We start from the raw sequence: 27,943 nt of genomic DNA, 5'->3' as shown, positions 1-27,943 counted from the left end.
TACACAGATCACCGATTTTTGACGCTTTTGCGATCGTTTATCGTCGCACCTAGGATTAACACGTTGCGATGTCGCTATCGGCGCCGGATGTGTGTCACTAACGACGTGACCCCGACGATATTTCGGAAGCGATGTCGCAATGTGTTGTCACGCTCCCCGGGTCCCGACGTCGTTCCTCACTCGCCGCTCCGGACTTTCTGTGTTCATTTGTATGTGAGGTCTAATCCTTTGATATGTGGATAATTCGTTCAGGGGTACACTAATTAATTGGTGTGACATGTGTGTGTCTTTTGCACCATTTTATATTTTGTACTAATAAATAATTGGTTTAGGGAATATTTTTGAGTCGTTACATGTTATATATTCCCAATTATTGATCATAATGGAATGTTTATATGGGTGTAACAGGCCCCTTAATGCACCCCTCTTGCCCTGATATGTCACGTAACATGCTCTGATAACCACTTCGACTAGTGAATAAGTAAGTACAGCACTCCAAAGCAATTTAGGTGCACAGATAGGGTCCAACCCTTATTAGTATCAGGAAAATAGTCCTGCAACGGTGGTTGTTTATTATGAACAGTCCAAACCATGTACACTATATGTGATATTTCAGTCTATCAGGACCTTTCTCAAACATACAAATAAATACAAGGTCAGCGCTAAACCCAATGTTTCAATTGGTTCTGCAGCTAATTTTTTAGGCAAAAACACCTTTATTGCCTGGGAAAAAATAAATTCATATGTTTAATATAGAAAGGATAAATCCTATATATAAATTTGCGCTGAACCACAACAATGTAAACTTGGAAAAAAATAGTATTTTATTTTGTTCTCCACTCACACTAAAAAACAGGGGGTTTCACATAAACTCTATTATAAAATACCACAAGTCAATAAAGCATATGGAGCCTCGGCCGACGGCTACCATCTGCTAATATAGATTACAAAAATACAAGTGTACACAATTTGGAATTGTGATAAAGTTACTAAATAAAAATATTAGATTATTAAATAAAAACCTCAGGGAAGATTTTCTAATAGTTCACAATGTGCACAAAACAAATCTCCGTTTTAAGGATAGATGACTTCTGTACTACAATAACATAAGAACTTCAAATATTGCTTTAATACGTGCACTCCACAAAAGCCGCAATTGCCTTTATCAGGATTATTACTGTCAGCACATCTAGTGTATTACCGCTCAATATTTCCAAGAATGTAGCAATTTAGCAGATAGTTGCAGTCTCTGCGCTACAGGTTTCTCGGTACCTGGATTCAAAGTCTCCAGCAGAATAAAACAGGCTGTCTTTGCGCTGTGAGTTTTTACATGTACCTGAGTATAGGGTTTAAGCAAGAACACAGCAGGTTATTCCCTTGTGCAGGCTCCTGGATTCCTGGAGAGAAAATACCGCCTGAGAGCTTTTTAGAAGTACCTGATCACAGGATTTTCAACGGAGATATAACAAATTCCTCCCCTGTGTAGGCACCTGATTTCCTGAAACGAAGATACCGCCAAGGCTTTTGAATTGCGGCAGAGCTCCTAGGTGCAGGATTCCAGAGGATTAGCTAGGGCGTTAACCCCTTTCAGCATATTTGAGATCCAGAAACTTGATTAGACACACGAACCCGCTGTTCCGCCGTGAAAAGAAAATAGGTGCACTGAGCTTGATCCGACACGTGTTTCGGGGGCGTTACCTGTCCCCTTCCTCAAAGATAGCCCAACCACCAGCTGAGATCCTATTTATACTATAGCTCATTGCAATAAAATTAGAAAAAACTACATAGAAAAAAAAAATGGTACAATAAATTAATTACATTAATTAAATACAATTAATACAATAAATATAGCACAATAAATACATAAGATAATTAATTTAAAATTCCATTAATAGAGTTAGTCAATAAAAATGGAAAAATGATATATATATATATATATATATATATATATATATGTATTAATATACCACCCAACATATCCATCATAACAAAAAGGGAGACCTGATATCCTTATTACCATTAAAAGGAAACCATAAAAGAAAACCGCAAATATAGATCATACTTTATTATAAAAAGCTAAAAATATAAATATAAAAATGTAAGAATATATAAATATTTAAAAATATATAGAAATATAGGAATGTATAAAATATATATCTATACACGAGGGAGGTAGGGATATAAATAAATATGGATACAAAGATGAATACAAATATTAGTATAAATATAAATGGGGGTTAGTCAATTGAAAGCAAAAAGTTCAATATCATTATTTAGTCCATTCGGTTTTAAAGTGTTTAGCTCAAAGATCCACTGACTCTCAGCTCTGAACATTTTTTTTAATAAAATCCCCACCCCTCCAATCCTTTGTAATTTTCTGAAGGCCCCAAAGCGCAAATTTATATATAGGATTTATTCTTTCTATGTTATACATATGAATTTACTTTCGCAAACATACATTACAGAGATAGAGTGATTCATTGTTATACAAAATATGCAATATATATATTCATGACAAAATTTGCTAACTATGATCTGATCGTGTTTAACAGAGAAAGGATATCATTAAGGATCAACACTCAAAAATCTAAATATACACATAAATACAGAAAGAGAGGAACCATCTTTGTGGGGACATAGGGCAGAAAAAATAAGTTTGGCTAAGATTGATAGCTTGTCCTAGAAATATCGCCGTTTAGGCTTGTGGACTCTGAGGCTTTCCGCAACATGATGTCGCAGCTGCTCTGCAGTACTCAGTCCCAAACCCCAAATATACGAGGTTGCCATCCCTGTCTTATATCTGTACTTCTCTTATAGCAGCAGTATAGAGAAAGACTGTAAAGCAATATACCCTGACTATATGCCTCTGACCACAAACTATCCCTCCTCATGCATCCATCCCTACACTGACTGCAGTTAATAGCGGCATTTTTGGGAAAAGAATAGACGTAGGCCTGAAAAGGGCTTTTGATTTTAGGTTGAAGCAGCAAGGTCTGAAAGGCTACAGTCCCTGCCTACAGGCTTTTAATGCACTAATACTTCTCCAGCAGCTTACCCTACACTATAAGCAACTAAGAGCAGTATTATTAGAGAATAGAATACATTTTTTAGGTAGCACCAGCAAGGTCTGTAAGGCTAGAATCCCTTCCTACAGGCCTTTAATACACTAATCCTTTTCATGCAGCTTGCCCCACAATAAATACAGCTATGAGCGGTATTATTAAAGAATAGAATAGATTTTTTAGGTATTAGCAGGACAGTCTGTAAGACTAGAATCCCTGCCTACAGGCCTCTAACACACTAGCCCTTCTGCAGTAGCTTGCCCTACACTAAATGCTAAATAAGAACAGTATTATTAGACAATAAAATAGCTTTGAATTAGCCCTGAAAAGGAAACTTATCCCTGAAAAGGCTGCTATGCGCCCGACCAATCACAGTAATGTCAGTAGCCATTACCATGATTGGCAGGCAAAGCCTGCATGTTTACTGGCTGATAAAAAGATGGGAAACAAGCAAGGCAGAGACTTGAGCATGGCATCAGCAGAATGCTCAATCGAATATCTAGCGTCTCGAGCATTCTAATGCTCAATCGAGTACCAAGCAGTGCCAAGTACATTCACCCATCACTAGTCTGACTCCTAACCTCTAAAATAAATATATTTGGAAGAGTATGCGGAGTCATTTCTCCCAAGTATAATAAACAGGGAGAGAGACACGTATTGCAGCATGTATGCAGTAATTATGCCCCTATGGAAGTCCCTTAGTCTTGTTACTCACAAAGCCCCTTTCTAGGTTCCAAACGAAAAAAAATTATGTTTCAAAAATTGTGCTGGTGTAAAGTAGACATGTGGTAAATGCTATTTATTAACTACTTTTGTGTGACATAACGCTCTAGTTTAACACCTTAACAACTGCGGGCAGTAAAGTTACGTCCTAGTGGTCATAGTGTTAATCCACAGCGGCTGCTGCGGCCTGCCAGTGGGGATCCGCGCATATCTCAGCTGATTTGTACAGCTGACATGTGTGCCTTGCAGACATGAGTGGAATCACTATCCACCGAGTGGAATCACTATCCACCTGTACCCGTTAACCCCTTAAATGGCGCTGTCAAAATGTGACAGCGCAATTTTAACGGCGATAGCGGTAAAGGTGTACTCACCGGTCACCACCGAAATTCACGTGACGTGATCTTGTGGATCCGATGGTTGTCATGGTAGCACAAGGTCATGTGATGACTTCTGTAGCTCATATGACTGAGGTCCTGTAACAAGCAGCCGAGTACTGCAGGTGACAAGAGATCAGCATTTTTCCCGATCTGAGCGGTGCTGCTATGATCGGGAGAAAAGAATTTGCGATCAGACAGCTGATCCATCTAGCCCCCTAGGGGGACTAGTAAAATAAATAAAGTAAAAAAAAAAAAGTTTTGAAAAATGAAAAAAAAATTAAAAACCTAAAATTTCAAATCAGATCAAGCAACTGACAGAATCTATGGATGGTAGGCTGTTGAGTGTCATCATAAAGAAAGGTGGCTATATTGGTCACTAATATTTTTGGGGTTTGTTTTTGCATGTCAGAAATGTTTATATCTAAATTTTGTGCAGTTATATTGGTTTACCTGGTGAAAATAAACAAGAGAGATGGAAATATATTTGATTTTTATTAAGTTGCCTAATAATTCTGCACAGTAATAGTTACCTGCACAAACAAATATCCCCCTAAGATAGCCAAATCGAAAAAAAAAAAATCCCACTCCAACTTACAAAAATATTAAGCTTTGATATTTCTGAATCTTTTGGGTTGATTGAGAACATAGTTGTTGATCAATAATAAAAAAAATCCTCTAAAATACAACTTACCTAATAATTCTGCACACGGTGTGAACATATATACACAGAGAGAGAGAGAGGGCAGGACCTAATTCAAACTTTTGTTATAGAGCCCCATGAATTTTATGTACGCCCTTGGCAGTGTAGGTCCATAGGCTGACAGTTTATTTTGTAAGCTTCTATTAACTCAGTGTAAACAGTGTGCAGTAAATGTAAATGTCTTCTCATGTTAATTTTTCACTGTCTTAGAGGACAGCGGTTTTCGGCTAACCTGCTCTAGAAGTACAGTCTTACATAACATCAGAAAGTTTGTTATTTCATCATGTGCTTGGGCAGGGGCGTTTTGGAAAGTTTGTGCTGGCGGATGACATTTCCAGCCATCAGAAGTATGCTAAGACGATCAGCAAGAGATCCCTGCTGGTGATGAAGCCGATGTCGTGATGGAGCGCCGAGTCTTAGGGGCACTTTGCACACTACGACATCGCAGGTGCGATGTCGGAGGGGTCATGTAGAAAGTGACGCACTTCCGGCGTCGCACTCGACATCGTAGTGTGTAAATCCTAGATGATACGATTAACAAGCGCAAAATCGTTGTAATCGTATCATCGGTGTAGTGTCTGGGAATTCCATAATTACGCGGCTGCGACAGGTACGATGTTGTTCCTCGTTCCTGCGGCAGCACACATCGCTGGGTGTGAAGCCGCAGGAGCGAGGAACATCTCCTACCTGCGTCCTGCAGCTCACGCCAGCTATGCGGAAGGACAAAGGTGGGCGGGATGTTTACGTCCCGCTCATCTCCGCCCCTCCGCTTCTATTGGCCGCCTGCCGTGTGATGTCGCTATGACGCCGCACAACCCGCCCCCTTAATAAGGAGGCGGTTCGCCGGCCAGATCGACGTCACAAGGCAGGTGAGTCCATGTGAAGCTGCCGTAGCGATGTTCGCTACGGCTGCTATCACAAGATATCACTGCTGCGACAGGGGCGGGGACTATCGTGCTCGGCATCGCAAGCATCGGCTTGCGATGTCGTTGTGTGCAAAGTGCCCCTTACAGCTGGCATCTGGGAGCCCCTTCCTTGTCCACGCGGACTTTGCATTTCAGACCTAGGTACAGTAGTCACTCATTTGTTATTAAATGTCTCTCTACATAATCCAAACTTTGCTGCTTTATATAAAATAAGCCTTCTTTAGGCCTTGTACGCATTGGAAAACGGAATTTTCTTAAGAAAATTCAGCAGGGTATGAAAGATTACTGCACCCACGGTAAAAAACCGCGGCAAACTGCACCCGAAAACCGCATGTGGGTTGGTACATGTGTTTTAATGCATTCAATGCAATAAAGCACATTGAAGAAGAAAAAAAAAAGTAATTTCCTTCTGAAATAGATAGTAGATAGATAGACAGATAGAAGAATAGATAGATAGCTAGAGAGATAGATAGATAGAGGACAGATCAATCAACAATCGACACGCTGCATTTCTCCTCAGCGGTAGTGTGTTCACATTACCGGCCGGTGGGAAATGACCTGTGGTTACCTCTCTGCAGGCTCGTTACGAGGCTGCATTCAGTACAGTGAGTCGCGGCTGGATGCAAGCGACGCGGGACCTCGGTGGATTACATCGGAGCTGTGTGTTGGGGGGGTTAATAAAGGGGTGAAACAGGGACTTTTTTGTGTTTTATTTAAAATAAAGGATTTTTCGGTCTGTGCTTATTCACTTTACTGATGGGTTGATCATGTCAGCTGTCTCATAGACACTGCCATGATCAAGCCTGGACTTAGTGGCGGCGATGCGCTGCCATTAACTCGTTATTACCTAGATTGCCACCGCATCACGGCAATCTAGAAGAGCCGGGGACACTCCAGTACTGTCGCATAATGGCTGATATTCTCAGCTGCGGGATGGGGGGGGCATTAACCCTGGCCCTCGCCCTCCCCAGACTCAGAATACTGGGCCGCCGCTGTGTTTACCTCGGCTGGACAGTAAAAATACGGCGGAGCCCGCGTGTTTTTTTTTCCTATATGTCCGTTTGATTTGTATGTGTATTCTATGTCTGTGAGTGCGATATGTGTATTCTATGTCTGCATCTGTGATGTTTACTCTCTGCTCCGCTTCCTCTTCCTGTCATAATGACATCACTTCCTTGCAAACCGCATTATGAACATTATGTCCCGAAACTGCGAAATACCGCAGGGAATAACGCAGGAAAACGGAATGAACCGCACAGAATTTGCTGCTTGCGTTAATCCCTGTAGGATTTCACGATTACATTGCAGTCAATGGAGTGAAATGCCGCAGCGACGTGCGGAAAAGAAGTGACATGCAATTGTTTTTGCAGCGGGAATCCCGCAGCAAAACATGCAGCTGTCAAAATCCGCATAGTGCGCACAGCATTTTTTTTTCCCATAGGTTTTGCTGGTGAATCACTGCAGAGATGTTATGAACATAACATGCAGTGAAACATGCAGCAAAACCGCAGGAAATCCGCGGAAAAAACGTCAAGTGCGCACAGGGCCTTAAGGTTTCCTACAACAATAAAAGCTCAATATTTGGGGAAAGAAAACCTAAACCTGTGAGGATTGTAAGAAAATCTCTGAGGTTGAAGAGAAGCCACTGACCTATTTTGTGTAGTAAACGTGTTCATGTTATGATGGTTTGGTAACTATGGACCCGAATTATCAAAGCTTTTCCATCAGAAGTCTATTCTGGCTCTAAAAGCTTTCAAAAGTTGTACCATTATTGTGCAATGAAAGATTGTAAATTTTTTTTTACAACTTTTGTCATTTTCATGCCATTTTCACATACCTCAAAGTAGGCAGAGCTGGGGTGGGACGGGGAGTAATGACCCCCACTATGTTTTAAAAAGAGAAAACACAGTAGTTTGACAATAAATGGCTTCACGCAACCACTAACCATGAGTGGGAAAAAAAGATTTTGTTATCATCATTCATATTCTCTGAAAAAGGCCAAGAAAACATAAAATCTGCCTGGGTATGTAAACTTTTGAGCACAACTGTAATTACACATTCACTTACCTGAAGAATATAAATTCAGCGTCATTTTAATACAGAATTATAGAAAGACTAGAAGGTGGCCCGATTCTACGCATCGGGTATTCTAGAATTTACGTATTGTGTAGTTAATGTATGATTTTTGTTATATATATATGTTTAATCTCTTTTTTATTGAAAAATTATATATATAGATGTTGTTGTGTGTAGTTGCCAAGTGTTTGTGTAGGGCGCTGTACATGTTCTAGGTGTTGTCTGGGTGTGGCGGGGGGTGTGAGCGGTGTTGTATGTGTGCTGCGTTGTGTGTGTTGCGTTGTTTGTGGAGCGCTGTGTGTCTGCAGTGTTGTCTGTGTGGGTGTGGGGTGCGTGTGTGTTTTTTTGGGGGGAGGTATGTTTTGTGCAATGTGTGTGTTGTGCGGTATGTGCGTATATTTGTGTGTGCTGCGGTGTTTGTGTGTTGGGTGTTGTGTGTGTGCGGCGTTGTGTGTGTGGGTGTCTGTGTAGGGCGGTGTTTGTGGTTCCCAGTGTGTGTGTGTGTGTGTGGTGTGTTGTGCGGTGCGTGTGTGGCGGTGTGTGTGTGTTTTGGGGGGAGGTGTGCACCCCCCATCGTGCTCCATCCCCCATGCTGTGCACCCATCGTGCTCCATCCCCCATGCTGCACACTCCTCATCGTGTTCCATCCCCCATGCTGCGCACCCCCCATCGTGCTCCATCCCCCATGCTGTGCACCCCCCATTGTACTTCATCCCCCATGCTGTGCACCCCCCATCGTGCTCCATCCCCCATGCTGCGCACCCCCCATCGTGCTCCATCCCCCATGCTGCGCACCCCCCATCGTGCTCCATCCCCCATGCTGCGCACTCCCCATCGTGCTCCATCCCCCATGCTGCGCACCCCCCATCGTGCTCCATCCCCCATGCTGCGCACCCCCCATCGTGCTCCATCCCCCATGCTGTGCACCCTCCATCGTGCTCCATCCCCCATGCTGGACACTCCCCATCGTGCTCCATCCCCCATGCTGCGCACTCCCCATCGTGCTCCAGTCACACACCCGATCGCATACACGCACACACCCGATCGCATACATGCACACACACACTGACGATATCGCACATACGCGCTCACACACTCCCAACATCCGGAGATACCACATGCTTCCGGCCATGTGATCCTCCGGCAGGTCCTGGAAGGTCACTGCACAGGGCACAGTATCGCCGCCGAGAAGTAAGCGATATCGCCGGATGTTGTGAGTGTGTGGATGCGATCTGATGTGTGTGTGAGAGTGAGTGAGTGTGATCTGATGTGTGTGTGTCTGTTCGTGTGTGTTTCACCGCCGCAGGACCTTGATGCGCTCACCTACTCCCGGTCAGCGTCTGGTATGACTGCGGGGTCTTCTTTCTTCTGTCTTCTCTCTTCTGGGGGTGCCCACGGCCTATAATGAAGTGTCTTGCAATGTCTTTAACTCTTTCACCGCTGCATGACACTTCATTATTGACCGCACCGGTGTACGCTGGTAACCATGATATAGTTACCCTATGTTTATCATGGTTACCAGCGTACATCGGCTCCGTCAGGTCCCAGCATCGCAAGGTTATGTCTGGGCTGGGGGAGTCGGGGCTTCGTTTGAATTCGGGGGAAGGGGCATGGCCGAGCGGTCGATGCGTGTGGAGTGTCGGGGCGAGCGGCCAATCCATGCAGGGGTCGGGGCCAGGCCGAGGCGAGCGGCCAATCCGTGTGCGTGGGCGGGGCCAGGCCGAGCCCGGGGGCCAATCCGAAAGTTGTCACTTTAAGGACACAATTTTGGAGCAAGACAGACAGACAGAATAAGGCAATTATATATATAGATATGATACATTGAATAACACATTCATGTCGAGACATCACCTATATAGTAACTGTTCTCTCCTTTGTGGCAGATGCTGGCTGGGGAGGAGTATGGCACCGGAGTGGACTGGTTTGCGATTGGTCTCATCATAATTGAAATGGTTACCAGCGAGTAAACTTAACACCCTGCACTGTGTTACGGTTGCTGCGAGCACTGGAGACTATGTCCAGATTTCTTGCTACTGCACATGTGCGAGCGCTGGAGACTAAGTCCTATCTTGGAGCCATTGCACATGTGCGGGTGACATCATCGCTGACACGAGGTCACATGTCTCTGACACCTTCTATGCCGATTGGTCGCTGGTCATGTGCTTGTGACGCCTTGCTCGGTGATAGGCCAGCATGACGTCACTCTTGTCGTTCTGGCAGCGGATTGGCTCTGGTGTCCTCCATCTTGGATGAGGCACAGAGTCTATATAAGACCCTGACACACGCCGCATGGGGCTCAGTCCTCTTGGTTCATGCATGAGGGTAGACGCCCTGTGCACGTTCCTCTAGGCATTCCTCTGTCTATGCTAGGTGAGCGCTACTGGCAGGGTAGCGTTCTTATACCTTACAGCTTCGGCTGCTGTCCGTATCCTTACCTCTTAGGGGAGCGGACATAGGCAGGTGCCTGAGGCACATGGTCTGGCTGGGCCTTGTGATTCGACTCGTAGGTGGACGTTGCCGCTAGGGTAACGTTCCTTATACTGCGTCTGGCAGTTGTTCGTATCCTCGCACACTAGGGGAGCGAATAGAGGTAGGAGCTTTGTGCGGCTTACGCTGCTGTTCGTCTCTTTTGCACCACTAGAAGAGCGGACCTAGGCAGGTGCCATATCTAGTGGTTCGTGTCCTCGCACACTAGTGGAGCGAACGCAGGTAGGAGCTTTGTGCGGCTTACGCTGCTGTTCGTCTCTTTTGCACCACTAGAAGAGCGGACCTAGGTAGGTGCCATTTCGCACACATTGCCTTTGTCTCTGTGATTATTAACAGAGATCATTCCACACACCCTCCAAGTAAGGGAGGAATTGCTTTACTTACTTATTATATCCTTCTGTGAGTTAACAGAGGTATTGCTCTCTGCCATAGTCTGCAGCAAAGTCTTTGCACGGTGGACCCTGACTGTCTGATACTCCTTTACGTTATTATCAGACAGCCCCCCGTAACACACTGTTTGATAAATCTTCCTCTGGTGCTGAAGACATTATTAGAGAGGTGAGTGCATTAGTGTCATTGGATCTACTACTAGCGATGTACTGTCATAGTAAATGTACTGAAGACGGTGCTACAGATATTGGACAATGTTCTTAATTCTTCACTTTCGAACCAGCAAAAATCCATTTGATGTCATACCTGAGTTTATGTTTCACTGGTTGGAGGTGATAAGTCACTGAGCATTGCTGTCATGTCCTCACTCTCCTGGCAGTCTATAGTCAGTAGGACCTAAGATTTAACGTTTCACCACACAAACCCAGTAAAATGAGTTGTTCTGTTATCAGACTTATTACCTGCACTAATTACATTCTGAATTTTGAACATATTTCCAGCTCCTCCAGAGATATCCCGCCAAGCGCTTAGGAGTCCATGGTAGCATCAGAGCACTTTTTCCAGCACATAGACTGGGTCTCTGAGGAAGCCTTTCAGATGTGCCCACCTCACATCCCTGTAGTAAGTAAATGGACAGAAAATATACACAGGTCTGAGTGAACTTTTTACTGTGTCAAGAGATTTGCATTAAATTTGTGTTGTAAAAAGAAATTCCGAATGAACCAAAACTTTGTATTTTTTTCTGCCACTAGCCAATTTTGACAAGAGAGAAGGTTCACCAGGAAGGGTGCGGGTGACAACTTTTTATAGATTTACACAATGGTGAACACAGACAGAAAAGGGCCCCTGTGCAAAATCAGTATATGAGGATTTTTTTTTACAGTCCAATAACTCCTCAAAATGCACAATTCCATCTACTTTAGAGGTAGAAATGGGCCCCAATTTACTCTTCTAAATCCATGGTATATAAGAATGACTGCCCATGTACAAAGTCATATTACAGCTTTGTTTTGTACAAAACTGTAACAGGGCTCCCAGAAAAGTCTATATAGGTGCAGGAGCAGTCTTCTGAACTTCATGACTTTGTTGTCTGAAATGATAGGAATCTGCAGGAAAAAGAGAGAATTTTGTTACTTACCGTAAATTCTTTTTCTTATAGTTCCGTATTGGGAGACCCAGACCATGGGTGTTTAGCTTCTGCCTCCGGAGGACACACAAAGTACTACACTTAAAAGTGTAGCTCCTCCCTCTGAGCTTATACACCCCCTGGTAGCCAGTCCTAGCCAGTTTAGTGCAAAAGCTGAAGGAGAATAGCCACCCACAAGTAGAACCGAGTAAGAACCGGAACAACCGGAGACTCTGTCCACGACAACAGCCGGTGATAACACACGGAACAAGAAAATTGCCAACAGGCAACAGGGAGGGAGCTGGGTCTCCCAATACGGAACTATAAGAAAAAGAATTTACGGTAAGTAACAAAATTCTCTTTTTCTTTATCGTTCCTTTGGGAGACCCAGACCATGGGACGTTCCAAAGCTGTCCCTGGGTGGGAATAAACAGAAAAAAACTAAGAAGTAGGCGGAGCCTAACTTCACAAGTGGGCGACAGCCGCCTGAAGGATGCGTCTGCCCAAGCTCGCATCTGCCGAAGCATGAGCATGCACTTGGTAGTGCTTCGAAAAGGTATGCAGGCTAGTCCAAGTGGCAGCCTGACAGACTTGTTGAGCCATAGCCTGGTGCCTAAAAGCCCAAGAGGCACCGACAGCTCTGGTCGAGTGTGCTTTGATCCCCGGCGGGGGAAGCACCTGAGTACTCTGGTAGGCGTCCGAAATGGTCGATCTAATCCAACGGGCCAAGGTCGGCTTAGAAGCAAAGAGACCCTTGCGCCGCCCTGTGGTTAGCACAAAAAGAGAGGTGCGCCGCCTAAGCGCAGCGGTGCGACACACATAGATCCGGAGAGCACGCACCAGATCTAGAGTATGCAGCGCTTTCTCAAAGCGATGAACAGGGGCCGGACAGAAGGAAGGCAAGGAAATATGCTGGCTAAGGTGGAAGGGAGAGACCACCTTAGGAAGAAAGTCCGGGGTCGGACGGAGAACTACCTTGTCTTGGTGAAAAACCAAAAAAGGTGACTCCGAGGAGAGCGCAGCCAAATCAGAGACTCTCCTGAGAGAAGTTATGGCAACTAGAAAGGCGATACAAAGAAACCTCCCTAAGTGGCTTGAAAGGGGGTTTCTGCAATACCGTGAGGACCAAGTTAAGGTCCCAGGGATCCAAGGGCCGCCGATAAGGCGGAATGATGTGAGACGCACCTTGTATGAAGGTGCGGACCTGAGCCAGCCGGGCGAGACGCCGCTGGAACAGCACTGATAGAGCTGAGACTTGTCCCTTGAGAGAGTTGAGGGACAGTCCTAGCTGCAGACCGGACTGTAAAAAAGACAGAAGGGTCGGCAACGAGAATAGCCAAGGAGAATGGCCGGAAGAGCGACACCAGGACAGGAAAATTTTCCAAGTCCTGTGATAGATCTTGACGGAGGAAGACTTACGGGCCCGAGTCATAGTGGAGATGACTTCAGGAGGAATACCAGAAGCCGTCAAAATCCAGGACTCAAGAGCCACGCCGTCAATTTGAGTGCCGCAGAATTCGGGCGGAAAAACGGACCTTGTGAGAGCAGGTCTGGACGGTCCGGAAGATGCCACGGCATCTCCACGGACAGTTGGAGCAGGTCCGGATACCAAGCTCGCCTGGGCCAGTCCGGTGCAATGAGGATGACTCGACGGCCCTCCATTCTGATCTTGCGCAGGACTCTGGGCAAGAGAACTAGAGGGGGAAACACGTAGGACAGACGAAACTGGGACCAGTCTTGAACCAGAGCGTCCGCGGCGAAGGCCTGAGGATCGTGGGAGCGAGCCACGTAAACCAGAACCTTGTTGTTGTGACGGGATGCCATTAGGTCCACGTCCGGAGTGCCCCACTTGCGGCAGATTGACTGAAACACTGCCGGGTGCAGGGACCACTCGCCACCGTCCACGGATTGACGGCTGAGATAATCTGCCTCCCAGTTTTCTACGCCAGGGATGTGGACTGCGGATATGGTGGACTTGGAGTCCTCCGCCCATTGAAGAATGTGTTGGACCTCCAACATTGCCAGGCGGCTGCGTGTCCCGCCTTGGTGATTGATGTAGGCAACCGCTGTCGCGTTGTCTGACTGGACTCGAATGTGCCTGCCCGCCAACAGGTGGTGAAAGGCTAGGAGAGCTAGAAGCACAGCTCTGGCTTCCAGCACATTGATTGAAAGGGCTGACTCGGACGGAGTCCAAGTGCCCTGTGGTGGAGATGTACCGCTCCCCAGCCGGATAGGCTGGCATCCGTGGTGAGAATCACCCAGGACGGAGTCAGGAAGGAGCACCCTTGGGACAGGGAGAGGGGTCGAAGCCACCACTGAAGAGAGCTCCTGGTCCGTGGCGACAGAGCCACTAACCTCTGTAAGGAGGAAGGCCGCTTGTCCCAACAGCGGAGAATGTCCAGCTGCAGAGGACGCAGATGGAACTGGGCAAAGGGAACCTCCTCCATGGAGGCCACCATTTGACCCAGCACCTGCATCAGACGCCTGAGGGTATAACGGCGGGGCCTCAGGAGAGAGCGCACCGCCAACCGGAGTGACAGCTGTTTGTCTAAGGGCAACTTCACAAGTGCCGGAAAAGTCTCGAACTGCATCCCTAGGTACGTGAGACTCTGGGTCGGAGTCAGAGTGGATTTGGGAAGATTGACAATCCACCCGAATTGGGCTAGGGTGGCGAGAGTGAGCGAAACACTCCGCTGACAGTCTGCGCTGGATGCACCCTTGACCAGAAGGTCGTCCAGATAAGGAAACACTGCTAACCCCTGGAGGTGCAGGACCGCAATCACTGCCGCCATGACCTTGGTGAATACCCGAGGGGCCGTGGCTAACCCGAAGGGGAGAGCCACGAATTGGAAATGATCCTCTATCGCAAAACGTAACCAACGCTGATGTGACACTGCGATTGGCACATGTAGATAGGCATCTCTGATGTCGATGGACGCCAGGAACTCCCCTTGGGTCCTAGAGGCAATGACTGATCGCAGAGACTCCATGCGAAAATGCCGCACCCGGACATGCTTGTTGAGAAGCTTGAGATCCAGGATGGGCCGGAAGGTACCGTCCTTTTTTGGAACTAGGAAGAGATTTGAGTAAAAACCTCTGAACCGTTCCTGAGCGGGAACTGGGACAATCACTCCGTTTGCCTGCAAGGACGCCACGGCCTGCGAGAAGGCGGCGGCCTTGGAGCAGGGGGGAGTTGAGAGAAAAAATCTGTTTGGAGGGCTGGAAGAGAATTCTATCCTGTAGCCGTGAGATATGATGTCTCTCACCCACTGATCGGAGACCTGCTTTAACCAAGCGCCGCCAAAGTGGGAGAGCCTGCCACCGACTAAGGACGTGGCTGGAGCGGGCCGAGAGTCATGAGGAAGCTGCCTTAGTGGCAGAACCTCCTGCGGTCTTCTGCTGACGCGCTTTTGGGCGCCAGTTGGATTTCTGATCCTTGGCTGAGTTAGCGGACGAGGCGGAAGGCTTAGAGGATGACCAGTTGGAGGAACGAAAGGAACGAAACCTCGATTGATTCCTACCCTGGGCGGGTTTCCTGGTCTTGGTTTGTGGCATGGAAGTACTCTTCCCGCCAGTAGCTTCTTTAATGATTTCATCCAGCTGTTCACCAAACAGCCGTGAACCAGCAAAAGGGGGCCCAGCAAGAAACTTCTTGGAAGAAGCATCTGCCTTCCACTCTCGAAGCCACAAAATCCTGCGGATAACAAGAGAATTAGCTGAATCCACCGCAGTGCGGTGAGCAGCCTCTAGCATGGCAGACATGGCATAGGATGAAAAAGCTGAAGCCTGAGCAGTTAAGGTAACCATCTCAGGCATAGATTCCTTGGTGAGGGAATGCATCTCCTCTAGAGAAGCAGAGATGGCTTTGAGAGCCCACACTGCTGCAAAAGTCGGGGAAAACGCGGCCCCCGCAGCTTCATACACAGATTTGGCCAGAAGGTCAATCTGACGGTCAGTGGAATCCTTAAGTGAGGTGCCGTCAGCCACCGACACAACGGTCCGGGCTGATAGCCTAGACATCGGAGGGTCTACCTTTGTGGAGTGAGACCACTCCTTGACCACCTCAGGTGGAAATGGAAACCGGTCATCAAGCCCACGCTTTGGAAAGCGTTTGTCAGGGCAGGCCCTGGGTTTGGTCACAGCGGTCTGAAAACTGGAGTGGTTAAAGAACACACTCTTCACTCTCTTAGGCGAGGTAAACTGATGTTTTTCTGCCAAAGAGAGTTGCTCCTCTGACACTGGCGGATTGAGATCCAGCACAGAATTAATAGAAGCAATCAAATCACTAAGATCTGAGTCACCCTAAGAGAAATCGATGGGATACATAGCCTCCGAGCCCCCAGTGAGGGCATCCTCCTCATCTTGAGAGACAGCTCTTGAGGCAGAGCCATGGGATGGGGAGGAAACCCTGCGCCTTCTCTTAGAAGGACGGGGTCTGGGATCAGATGATGAATCCTCCGTGAGCTCCGATGGACGGAGGTCAGAGGATAGGAGTCCTCTGTCAAGAGTATTAGAGGCACCCTGTGAGGGGGGCTGATGCATATTCATCAAAGTCCTGGACAAAAGCCCCATGGACTCAGCAAATGACTGGGATATGGACCTAGAAAAGGACTCTACCCAGGCCGGGGGTTCAATCACAGGTGCAGCAGCAGCCTGAGAGACCACTGGGGGTGAGACTCCAGGCTGTGGCACCGCCAAGTTAGAGCAGACATCACAATGTGGATAGGTGCTCGGCTCAGGCAGCAGGAGCTTACATGCAGTGCATGCAGAATCAAGCTTTGGAGCCTTGCTCCTTGTGTGAGACATGCTGCTGGAGTGGGGGCTTTGCAGAGAATGAACCCCAGGGAGAATATACAGAGGTCCACAACCGGAGACCGGCTGTGGCTTACCAGACCGCTGAGCGCGGTGTTGTGTGCCCTCCAGATCCCGAAGCCCGTTCCCCCAGTCGCAGCACCTCAGCAGAGATGCAGAATGCAGGATGTCCCAGAGCAGAGTGAACTCTGCCTGAGAAGAGGGCGTTCCTATAAAAGAGCGGGAACTGGAGGGCTATAGAGACCTGCAGGGAAGGAGGGACGCCCCAGCAGTGGGGAGTGTCCATCCCCTGTGTAGAACGGCCGCCGGGAGGAGCCGAACCTGTCCCTCTGCATGAGTGACATGCGAGGGCAGGAAAATGAAACTAGGCCTCCGGCGAAGCCAGGGCCTAAATTTAAGCGGCGAGGCCTACAAGCAGGCACCATCGGCGCGGTTCTCAGGCAAAAGCTAGAGAACCCGCCGGAAAAGTTAAAACAATCACATACAGCATACTCTCCCCTTACAATAAAGAACCGGGACCCCCAACATAAACGTCTCAGGTACTTAGCTGCTGAGACGCAGGGCCATGTCCCTGGGGATGAGTGCTCCGGTCCAACAGAATCCTCAAGGGGCTGTGGATGAAGACCGGACTCCTGCCAGGCATCGAGACCGTGCTGGCTCCCACTTCAAGCCAGAGCCCAGAAGGGATGGTGAAGGAGCGCGGCATGTAAGGCTGCAGCCTTGTAAATCAACCTTAACAACACCGCCGACACAGTGGGGTGAGAAGGGACATGCCGGGAGTCCAGACATGGACCCGCTTTTCTACAAACTCTTTCCAAAAGTCAAACAAATCAGATGAGAATGCATGTGTGGATGTATGCCTCCTGACACAAAGCAATAAACTGGCTAGGACTGGCTACCAGGGGGTGTATAAGCTCAGAGGGAGGAGCTACACTTTTAAGTGTAGTACTTTGTGTGTCCTCCGGAGGCAGAAGCTAAACACCCATGGTCTGGGTCTCCCAAAGGAACGATAAAGAAAGAATGATGCCATGTTTCATCACATTCTCCATGATTGTGCCCAGGGTCTGTACACGGCACACAGGGTTGATGCATCGAGCGCCCTAATGCCCTAATGTGCATACACCAATAATCTTTATCGGAATTCTTCATAAAATACTGTTTGCTTCCATCAGTTTAGAATGAAGGCTCAAGACTGTCTCAATGGGTGAGCAGCCTAAAAAGGCAGCAATTGGCCAGCCAGCAGCCAAACTTGGCAGTCCTATTACCAATGACGATCATCTATGATGGAACCGCCCATGATTGTGAAATAAACCCAACATAGTAAATGACTGCATTGATTCTCATGCTGGTCACATACTGTATATTGAACAGGAAACCAATAAAGATTACTTTGGAATAAAATGCACACAAATGAAAAGTAAAGACTATGTAACTGTGAATTTTATTTAATGTAATAGATCATCATCAAACAATAATCTTCTGTTGTGTTTCTTCCAGCCATCTAAACCTCATCGCCGCCTGAAAAAGATTCCATCTAGGCAAAATGGAGGCAGCAGAGGCCAGAATATCATCAATCCCCCCCAGACAAGCAAGTCGCATTTAGAGGGATTTCATTCGTCAGCAAGAAAACCCCTTGATAAAACACCAGCTTATGTGTCACCAGGAAAAAAGTTCCTCTTGAGTCCCTGGAAGAAGATCAACAGAAAGGCATGAAGATCCTCAGAATACAGGAAGATCAGATCCCAGGATTGGCACTGGCTACAGGGCGACATGGATTAAAGAGATTTCTCCAAGATTCATTAGGCACTTAACCTTGGGAGCAAAGAAGATGGACCGAGCAACATGGAGGAGCCAGGAGATGCTCGGTAAGTAGAAGTGCAAGAACGTCTGCACTTCGCCTCAGTATAGGCATTTGGAACCAGTGACCGCATTTCCTCTAACCCACAATAGCAGCAGCTTATGGTGCTCTTCTGGGATAAGAAGAAATAAAAAGTGCGTGACAAGTCGGCTGGCCGTGAGAAGGCCGGATTTTTGTTTTACATTACATGCCTTTGTTATCTTACACGTATTTGGAATTCCTCATGTTCAAGAAAGCAACGACATGAGCTTTGAGGAATATAGTGCAACAAGGAAGAAGTGCGAAAACACCTGAACTTCACCAGTCATAGGCTTTTGTAACCGGTGGCTGCTTTTCCTCTAACCTATAATAGCAGCAGTCTGCATCATTCCCCAGATTATGATAATGTTAGGGTATATGCAATTGTAAAAAAATGAAGCATATACAGAAAAGGGGATCACTCGAAATTTCCATAAAATAAGAAATACATTCATTAATACATATGTCAAGTACATATTAAAAACACATAAAAAAGGCCAAATGGCCATAATAATGTAGATCCCAACAGTTCATCAGAAAACTAAAGGGTAACCCTGACTGCTTAGATAGATCACCTCATGTGCATCAATACAAATAGAAACCCAATCAGATCACAAGATTTAACAAATATACAGGATAAAAGCACAAAGAGTGAATAAACAACGAGTCTCCTTAAATGCTCTAATGGAGATAAACAAGATATTGTAGAACAGCACAGACACAGATTTAGGGCGGCGTTAAACAGGACGATCTATCGATCGCACCCGCCCCCGTCGTTTGTGCGTCACGGGCAATTAGTTGCCCGTGGCGCACAAAGTCGTTAACCCCCGTCACACGTACTTACCTCCCGGACGACGTCGCTGTGGGCGGCGAACATCCTCTTCCTGAAGGGGGACGGACGTTCGGCGTCACAGCGACATCACACAGCGGCCAACCAATAGAAGCGGAGGGGCGGAGAGGAGCGGGACGTAACATCCCGCCCACCTCCTTCCTCCCGCATTGCCGGCGGGACACAGGTAAGCTGTTGTTCATCGTTCCCGGGGTGTCACACACAGCGACATCTGCTGGCTCGGGAACAATGAACAACCGAAGCACAGAAGGAGGAATGACATTTTGAAAATGAGCGACGTGTCAACGAGCAGCGATAAGGTTTGTATTTTTGCTCGTTCACAGACGTTCGTAGCTGTCACACGCTACGATATGTCTAACGATGCCGAATGGGCGTCACGGAATCCGTGACCCACGCGGACATATCGCCCGATATATGGTACCGTGTGACGCCGCCCTTAGAGCCATACTACACAGCTGAGCAATGGAGGGAGCACATGATGTGATAAAAAGAATTCCCTGAAAAAAATAGAAAAGGCAGAGAAATAAAGTACACCCAATGCATGTGGTCACTACATGTGTGGCTTTATCATGGGCTAGGTGTTGGGGTATGTGCACACCCCATTTTTTTCAGGTATATTCCACTTGCCACCCACCTGAAAAAGCACTTAAAATAATAGCAATCCATGTGTTCCATCTTTTGGCACTTTTTTTCAACCGCTCAAAGATGTTGTTTCAGGAAAAAGTGTTTTTCCAAAGTGTCTACAGATTGTAAAAATGGGGCGGATACGTCAGTGTCTTAAAGACGGTGCGTACTCACACCCTTACACAGCCAGCATCCACCTCTAATGGCAGGTGCAGACAAGGGTATTTTTGGTCCAAGTGCGATCCAACAAAAGATGGGATCACACCCAGAACAATATTATGCTATGGGGCTGTTCACGTTCATTTTTTTTCTCTGACAGTGTCTGTCCTAGGAAGAAATTACTACATGCCAAGTTTGATCCAATATTTGGATTGCACTCGGCTATTCAAGTCAATGAGTGCATAGAAGCCATCTGAGAGCAGTCTCATTTTTGTGCACTAACAGAATGGAGAATGTGAAGAAATGTTTTTCTTCATCTTCTCCTCATCCGGGAGAATTGTAGCATGGTATGCTGACAATCCGATCACACTCTAATCAGAATTTGATCAGAGTGTCACTTACATAATTGGTTCTATCCTCTCGGATGAGAGAATCTACAGTCATCTATTCCTGCCCTTACAGAAGTAGAGCTGGGCTTCACTCACTGCTGTTAACCTTTTAAATGCTGCTGTCAATCTCAGACAGCTGCATTTTAAGTGCAGTCTGGGGGCGTCCATCGCCCTCAACTCCAGTGATGAAGGGTGCCAATGGGTTACAATGGCAGCTAAGAGCCTGCTGAAGGCCCTACAGCAGACATGACGACATGACGGTGCTCAAGTCATGATCAGCTTGTGTCTGGCCTTCATAGGAGAGTGTAATTTTTATTATATACTGCAATATTGTAATATATAATATAAGCAAGAGGCAAATCTGGGTTTTCCTGCACCCAGGACATAAATTTAGTTTGCTACACAGAACGTAAAAGAAATCTGTGACTAAGTTTTTTCTAGCCCATCTGAGAACAGAATAATGTGGGGGCAGAGATACTGATTCTTGCAATATGTCCCTTACTGGGCTGCTTGCTGAAGCTTTGTTAAAAAAAAAAACATGTTTTATCTGCTGCAGATCAAGCAGTTCTCTGAGCACTGAGCTTTATATAACCTGCCCAGACCACTGCTTAGCCTTTCTCTGTGTACACTGCATAGCCAGAATGATGCCAATCAATGATAGGAGCGTGGTTGGAATTCCAGGAGGCAGGTTTTCTTGTCCTATAGTGTTTATCTCTTGCTGATAAAACAGTGATTTTATCCAAACTACAGCAAGCAGCTTGGTAAGCCTTTCAAGTGGTTTTAGTAGTCATGTAGATGCTCACATGCGATTTTGGACACTTGCAGTCAGTGCCGATTAGCTTCTCTTGACGATTCTCTCAATCTCAAGTGAAAAGATACAGCCTCTGCTTCATAGAGAAGCAGAAAGAGGAGCTAGTTGGCAGAGACCGTAAGAATGAAAATCGTATTTGAGTGGTCATGTAACACCAGAATGGGTAAGCATGGTCCAATGCTGACAGTCAGTATATTACACGCTGTTACCATGTTTCCCTAAAAATATGACCTACCCCAAAAATAAGCCTTAGCAGGAATTTTCAGCATTTTCGGAGTAAAGCTTAATGGGAACCTGCTGGATGCAATATGCAGCCAGAACCACGAGCAGTTCTGGGTGCATATTTCTAATCTCTGCCCAATCAGTCGCTGCATCTAGTAGCATACATAAAGAGATCTGTAGAAAAAGTATTTCTAAAGATCCTTTATGATGTGCTAATGAGTGCAGGGACTAGTCGCAGGGGTGTTAGTTCCTGCACTCATCCTGCCCTCTTATCATGTTAGTACGCCCACAGGGGCAGTGCGCATGATCAGGTCACCACACTTCATGAGCACTATGAAGCCGGGTGTATGCACCCCAGCTTCAGAGAAGTCTATTGTGCATGACCCGAAGTACTGGTGACTTATGATCATGCGCACTACCCGGCGTCTGATGCAGTGTCAACAAAGAGGTATACATGTCACCACTGATGATGATGCTAGGCAGCGGGCATTGAGTAGCATGTTAGCACGCCACTGTGGGCATGCTAACATGCCAAGAGGGAGGAATGAGTGCAGGAACTAACACCCTTGCGACTAGCCCCTGTGTTCATTAGCATACTATAAAAGATCTTTAGAAATACTTTTTCTAAAGACCTCTTTATGTATGCTAGCATAGGCTGGGACTGCTAGGCAGGGATTAGAAATATGCACCTAGAACTGCTCGTGGTTCTGGGTGCATATTGAACTTGTCAGGTTCACTTTCAATATAAGTCCTACCCCGAAAATAGGCCCTACTTGCTGTTCAATAATGAAGTGTCCATGCAGCTAAAAAAGTTAGACAATTATAGAGATATTATATATTCATAATAGAAACGAGACACCCCCCAAAAGAGAGCAGAAAGAAAACCCTGCAATAATACTAACCAGACGCCGAACGGGAGGATCAGCAGTGGAACCCACACCCACATCAGATTGCACACACTCACCACATCTGGTGATACCGATTGCTTCAGGCTGGCAAGTAAACTTGGGACGCAGAGCAGTGGAACGCAAGAACCTGAGTAGAATGCATGGAGGACCCGGTGGTGGAACACATCAATGCTTTCCACCGCAGGTCCTTGCGCACGCCTGCATTGCGTCCCAGGATCCTCTGCTGGCCAGAAACAATCGGTATCGCCGGATGTGGTGAGTGTGTGTGATCTTATGTGTGATTGCGTGTGCGCAATCCAATGTACCGTATTTTTCGGACTATAAGACGCACCAGACTATAAGACGCACCCTGGTTTTAGAGGAGGAAAATAGGAAAATAAAACTTTAAGCAAAAAAATGTGGTCATGACACACTGTTATGGGGCGAGGATCTGCTGCTGACACTGTTATGGGGGTAAGGTACCCCATCCTGGTAATGATCCTCCTGCCTTGTATATCATCCTGCTATAAACCCCCATCCTATTCATATACCCCATCCTGTTCATATTCCCCCATCCTGTTCATATTCCCCCATCCTGTTCATATTCCCCCATCCTGTTCATATACCCCCCATCCATCCTGCTCATTTACTCCCATCCTGTTCATATACCCCCCATCCATCCTGCTCATATACTCCCATCCTGCTCATATACTCCCATCCTGTTCATATACCCCCATCCTGTTCATATACCCCCCATCCTGTTCATATACCCCCCATCCCTCCTGCTCATTTACTCCCATCCTGCTATATGCTCCCATCGTGCTCATATACCATCCTGGTACCATCCTATAGCACAGAGAAAAAAAAAAATAAACGTTTATACTCACCTTTTCCTCACTCCCTCCAGCACCGATCATCTTCCTCTCTGCACCACTGACGCGTGTGTGCGTGTAGCCGTTCCCCTGCAGCACGCGATGTCTTCCTGTCTGTGCCGATCAGCTGACCGGCACAGACAGGAAGACATTGCGTGCTGCAGGGGAACGGCTCCACACACGGGGACGGGTGAGTGCACTGATTCACTGCACCCCGCGCTGATGATGACCGCGCGGGGAGCAGTGAATACAGCCGCACATGATCACTCCAGGCTGTAATTGCCAGGGGTGATCATTGGACCGGCTCTTTACTATGCGCGCGTCCCCACTCGTCCTCCCGCCCACCTGTCAGCGCCGGCTTCTGCGCTGAGAAATGGGCGGGAAGATGAGTGTGCATATGTAATGAGAGGGCACACGTGGTCACAGCAGGCTGCTACAGCCTGCTCGTGCCCCCCGATGACCCGCTCCACAGCAGCACCTCATTCCCCGCAGCCACAGTCAGACCATAAGACGCACCCCCAACTTTCCCCCAACATTTGGGGGAAAAAAAGTGCGTCTTATGGTCCGAAAAATACGGTATATGAGTGTGACAACCAGAAGTAGGTGATGACACTTGGAGCATACCTACTGGGAGCACTCGCCGAAGATCGCAGGACGGAGCGACACACATGCTCGTGGTTTGGTAAGTATGAGTCTCATGGGAAGGGAGATCTGCATTTTTTTGCGGGGGGGGGGGGGGGGGGGAGGTAAATGTTCCCCCAAACATGTTTCCCTGAGAATAAGCCCTACCCCCCGAAAAAAAAGCTCTAGCACATTTTTTGGGGTAAAAAAAAAATATGAGTGTTTTATTTTCGGGGAATACTGCTTACAGACATGTAAAATAAACTGTTATACTCATCCTCTGCAGGTCTAATGTTTCCTTTCTATTGCTGCTGCGTTCTTTGCTGACAGTCTGCAGCAGTAATATCATTAGGACAACTCACAATGACTGCTGCAGCCTGACAGCAAGGAACGCAGCAGTAGTGGTGAGGCAACATTGGACCTGTGGAAAAATGGATATAGCCAAGAAAAAAATTGGAAGATGCTTTTATTGGCCTCCCCTGGCAGCAAAAAAACCCAAAACATGGATTCACTAATATATTTATACACACATTCACTAATAGACACCGCATATTACATGTCTCCCCATAATGTCCAGTCTGTATAATGTACAACCTCCTCACACTATGCATAATTTCCAACAGTGTGCCCTCTCACACTTTACCCCCACACTGGCCTCGCTCTGTACTGTACTCCTATACCCTTAAGGTGGTGTCACACACAGCGACCGACGCCGCTGCTAAGTCACCATTTTCTGTGACGTAGCAGCAACGTCCCGTCGCTGTGTGTGACATCCAGCAACGACCTGGCCCCTGCTGTGAGGTCGCTTGTCATTGCTGAATGTCCTGCTTCATTTTTTGGACTTTGCTCTCCCGCTGTGAAGCACACATCGCTGTGTGTGACAGCGAGAGAGCGACGAACTGAAGCGAGCAGGGAGACTGCTTCTGGCAGCCCGCAGTAACCAAGGTAAACATCGGGTAACCAAGCGAAGTGCTTCGCTGGTTACCCGACATATACCTTAGTTACTAGCGTCCGCCGCTCTCAGGCTGCCAGTGCTGGCTCCCTGCACGCGTAGCCAGAGTACACATCGGGTAAATAAGCAAAGGTTTGCTTATTAACCTGATGTGTACTCTGGCTAGAAGTGCAGGGAGCCAGCGCTAAGCGCTGGTAACCAAGGTAAATATCGGGAAACCAGCGAAGGGCTTTGCTTGGTTACCCGATATTTATCTTAGTTACCAAGCGCAGCATCGCTTCCACGCGTCGCTGCTAGCTGGTCACTGGTGAGATCTGCCTGTTTGACAGCTCACCAGCGACCATGTAACAACGCAGCAGCGATCCTGATAAGGTCATGTCGTCGTCGTGATCGCTGCTGCGTCGCTACGTGTGACCCTAGCTTTACACTGTGCCCTCTCACATTGCCCCGTCTCTCTACTGTACTCCTATCCACTTACACTGTGCCCTCTCACACTGCCTCGTCTTTGTACTGTACTTCATATTATTCCCTTAGTGTGCCCTCTCACATTGCCCAGTCTCTGTACTCGGTACTATTCCCTCACACTGGCTCCGCTCTACTGTACTTCATACTATTCCCTTACATTGTGCCCTCTCACACTGGCCTGTCTGTACTGTACCCCATAGTATTAAAGCAAAATCTAAGTAACTTACACACTTAAATTACATTTACAACAAAATGTGTTGACTATCCAGCAACTTGCTTTGTGCCATCACTTGAAGGCACAAGGCTATCCAACTGATGTCGATTTCCTGTCTTAAAAAGCCATTCATTGAATTTTTGTTCAACAAGAGCCTGAAAATGCTTTTGTTGTTCCCTACTTAACTTTGCTTCCTTGGCAGCTTTTTGCCATGTCAGTACTTTCTGCTGTCTTTGATCCATTGATTTCTGGAACACGGGTGGAAGGCCTCCTGGAATCTCAGCTGTGTCCCCTTCCATTTCAAATGGAATCACAAATGAATAAAAGTCACGTGGTGACATGAGCTTCCATACCTGGCTGTCACTCTCTGTAGATAGCAGCTGTGGCCTGTCCCAATAATTAGGCAAAGTTGCTAAACCAGTCTGTCCCATATGATCTTCTAACATTGAATAATGAGTGTGATAGGGGGCAAATACAGCACCCTGATTGCCAGAGAATAAAAGGGGCCGTGTAGGGGTCAGTATATGGAAAGTACAGCTTGTGGTTGACAAAAGTGATAGTCGCTGACAAATGCTGATGACGTTTACACGCTCACACATCTGAACATGGAGAACGGTTTGCACTGGGCCCAGAATAATGGTGCTATTTCTACATTTTTCAATAGTAACGCACCTTAATGGAGATAGGAGATAAATAAAAGACTCATTGCAGTGGGTGATTTTAACATGAGCTTCCACCAAAGTGTCAGAGCTTTTAGCCAATGTTTGTTTGTGTATATGACTCATCAGAACCATGTGATTACCATGTGGCACTTTAGAAACACTGCACACAATTTTTGCTTTTCTGTTTGCGCCATCTATTTGCTGAGCCCATGGCAGTTTCCTGCCAGACTTGATACAGGCGGAGATCCCAAATGGATTCAGCACGAAGCATTCCTTTATCCAGGCCTGCAGTTTTTTAATGGCGAATGTGTCACTTGTCTTAGAGTAGCCACTTACAGCTTGCATTGGAGGCCAAGTGGCCAAATCAATAAAAGAATGGATGCTTCTGTTCTTGTCCACTGTTCCCTCCAGGAGGAAGCCGAGAGCCCGGGCAGCCTCAAGGCTCAGCAGACTGCAGGGCCCGGAATGAGAGGATGCAGTGAGCTGCTCGGGATCCAGCAGTAACTCCAGGAGGCAGGGGATGTGGCTCTGCAGGAAGGCATGGTGGCCGCAGTCATCCCAGTTCTTGTTATGGAAATGGGACTGTCCGGACAGGTCAGCGGTGGGCGATCTAGCTCTGGGGCTCGGCCACTCATCCCCAATCACAGAGGTGCGGAGAGACACCTTATTAATCTGCTGGATGTACAGGAACAGCAGGAACTGCAGCGTGTCCACGGAGAGCCGGCTCCGGAGCGCCTCGTACTCCTCCACAGTGGCGCAGCCGGACACACTCTCCGCCCACTCCAGACTGCTCTGTGCGCTGCGCTCAGCCAGGCAATGGAACGCCTCATAGTAGAGCCAGGCCGTGTCCTCCGCCTGCTGCAGCTTCCCGCACGCTATGTGCCGCCACATCAGCCAGCTGAGGCGCGGGTAGCAGCCCTCTGTGGAGCGGGCTCTCACGTACGTCGCCATTTTCCGCAGGTAACGCATGCTGAACTTGGCCGGCGGCGGGAACGGCAGCGCTCCTATTAGGAACGGCTCTGTTTTCGCCCAAACTTGAACTTTGTAAGAGTCCATGGCCCCAGAGCAGCGTACAAGTCCAATGCCCACGTCCGTGACGTCTCTTCTGCACGGGACGACGTAACGCAACACCATGGAAACCAACCTCTGTGGGTAGAGCGTTGTGTGGGCGGAGCAAGGAAAGCGGAAGTGTTTGCTAGCGCAGAGACAGCGCATGTGCTCCAGGAGACATTGTATTAGCGCCTCGGCCATCAGCTGGCGCCCACTCCGGAGAAGTGGCATGACTATGGCCACCATGCTGATCTTCTAGGGTTACTGGTGGATCCCGAGCAGCTCACTGTATCTCTCATTAAGGTCCCTGCAGTCTGCTGAGCCTTGAGGCTGCCCGGGTTCTCGGCTTCCTCCTGGAAGAAACAGTGCACAAACCCAGAAGTATCCATTCTCTTATTGATTTGGCATCTGGCGGCCATTCATTCTCCTTTTTGAGAAGCACTCGATCACTGTTGTTTATATACATTACTAGCTGTAGTACCCGGCTTTGCCCGGGATAGTAACTGTCTCTGTCTCTCTCCCAGCCGCTGTCTGTGTGTCTGTCTGTGTGTCGCTGTCTGTCTCTTTCCTTGTCTGTCTGTTTCTATCTCTCTGTATTTGCATCAGT

The 27,943-nt window shown here is 47.4% G+C and overlaps 1 protein-coding gene across 1 annotated transcript; it reads right to left on the bottom strand.

Moving 5' to 3' along the window:
• Positions 1–24,442: 24,442 nt before the first annotated feature.
• On the bottom strand, positions 24,443–27,441 carry TBCCD1 (TBCC domain containing 1). Its single transcript, XM_075335234.1, has one exon. The coding sequence runs from the start codon at positions 27,418–27,420 to the stop codon at positions 25,672–25,674; it is 1,749 nt and encodes a 582-aa protein (XP_075191349.1). The 5' UTR covers positions 27,421–27,441; the 3' UTR covers positions 24,443–25,671.
• Between the last annotated feature and the right edge of the window lie 502 nt (positions 27,442–27,943).

Source organism: Anomaloglossus baeobatrachus, chromosome 1, assembly GCF_048569485.1.
Source record: "Anomaloglossus baeobatrachus isolate aAnoBae1 chromosome 1, aAnoBae1.hap1, whole genome shotgun sequence".
Lineage (NCBI taxonomy): Eukaryota > Metazoa > Chordata > Amphibia > Anura > Aromobatidae > Anomaloglossus > Anomaloglossus baeobatrachus.
The sequence above is the reverse complement of the archived record's forward strand: the minus strand, read 5'-3'. Positions and strand labels throughout refer to the sequence as shown.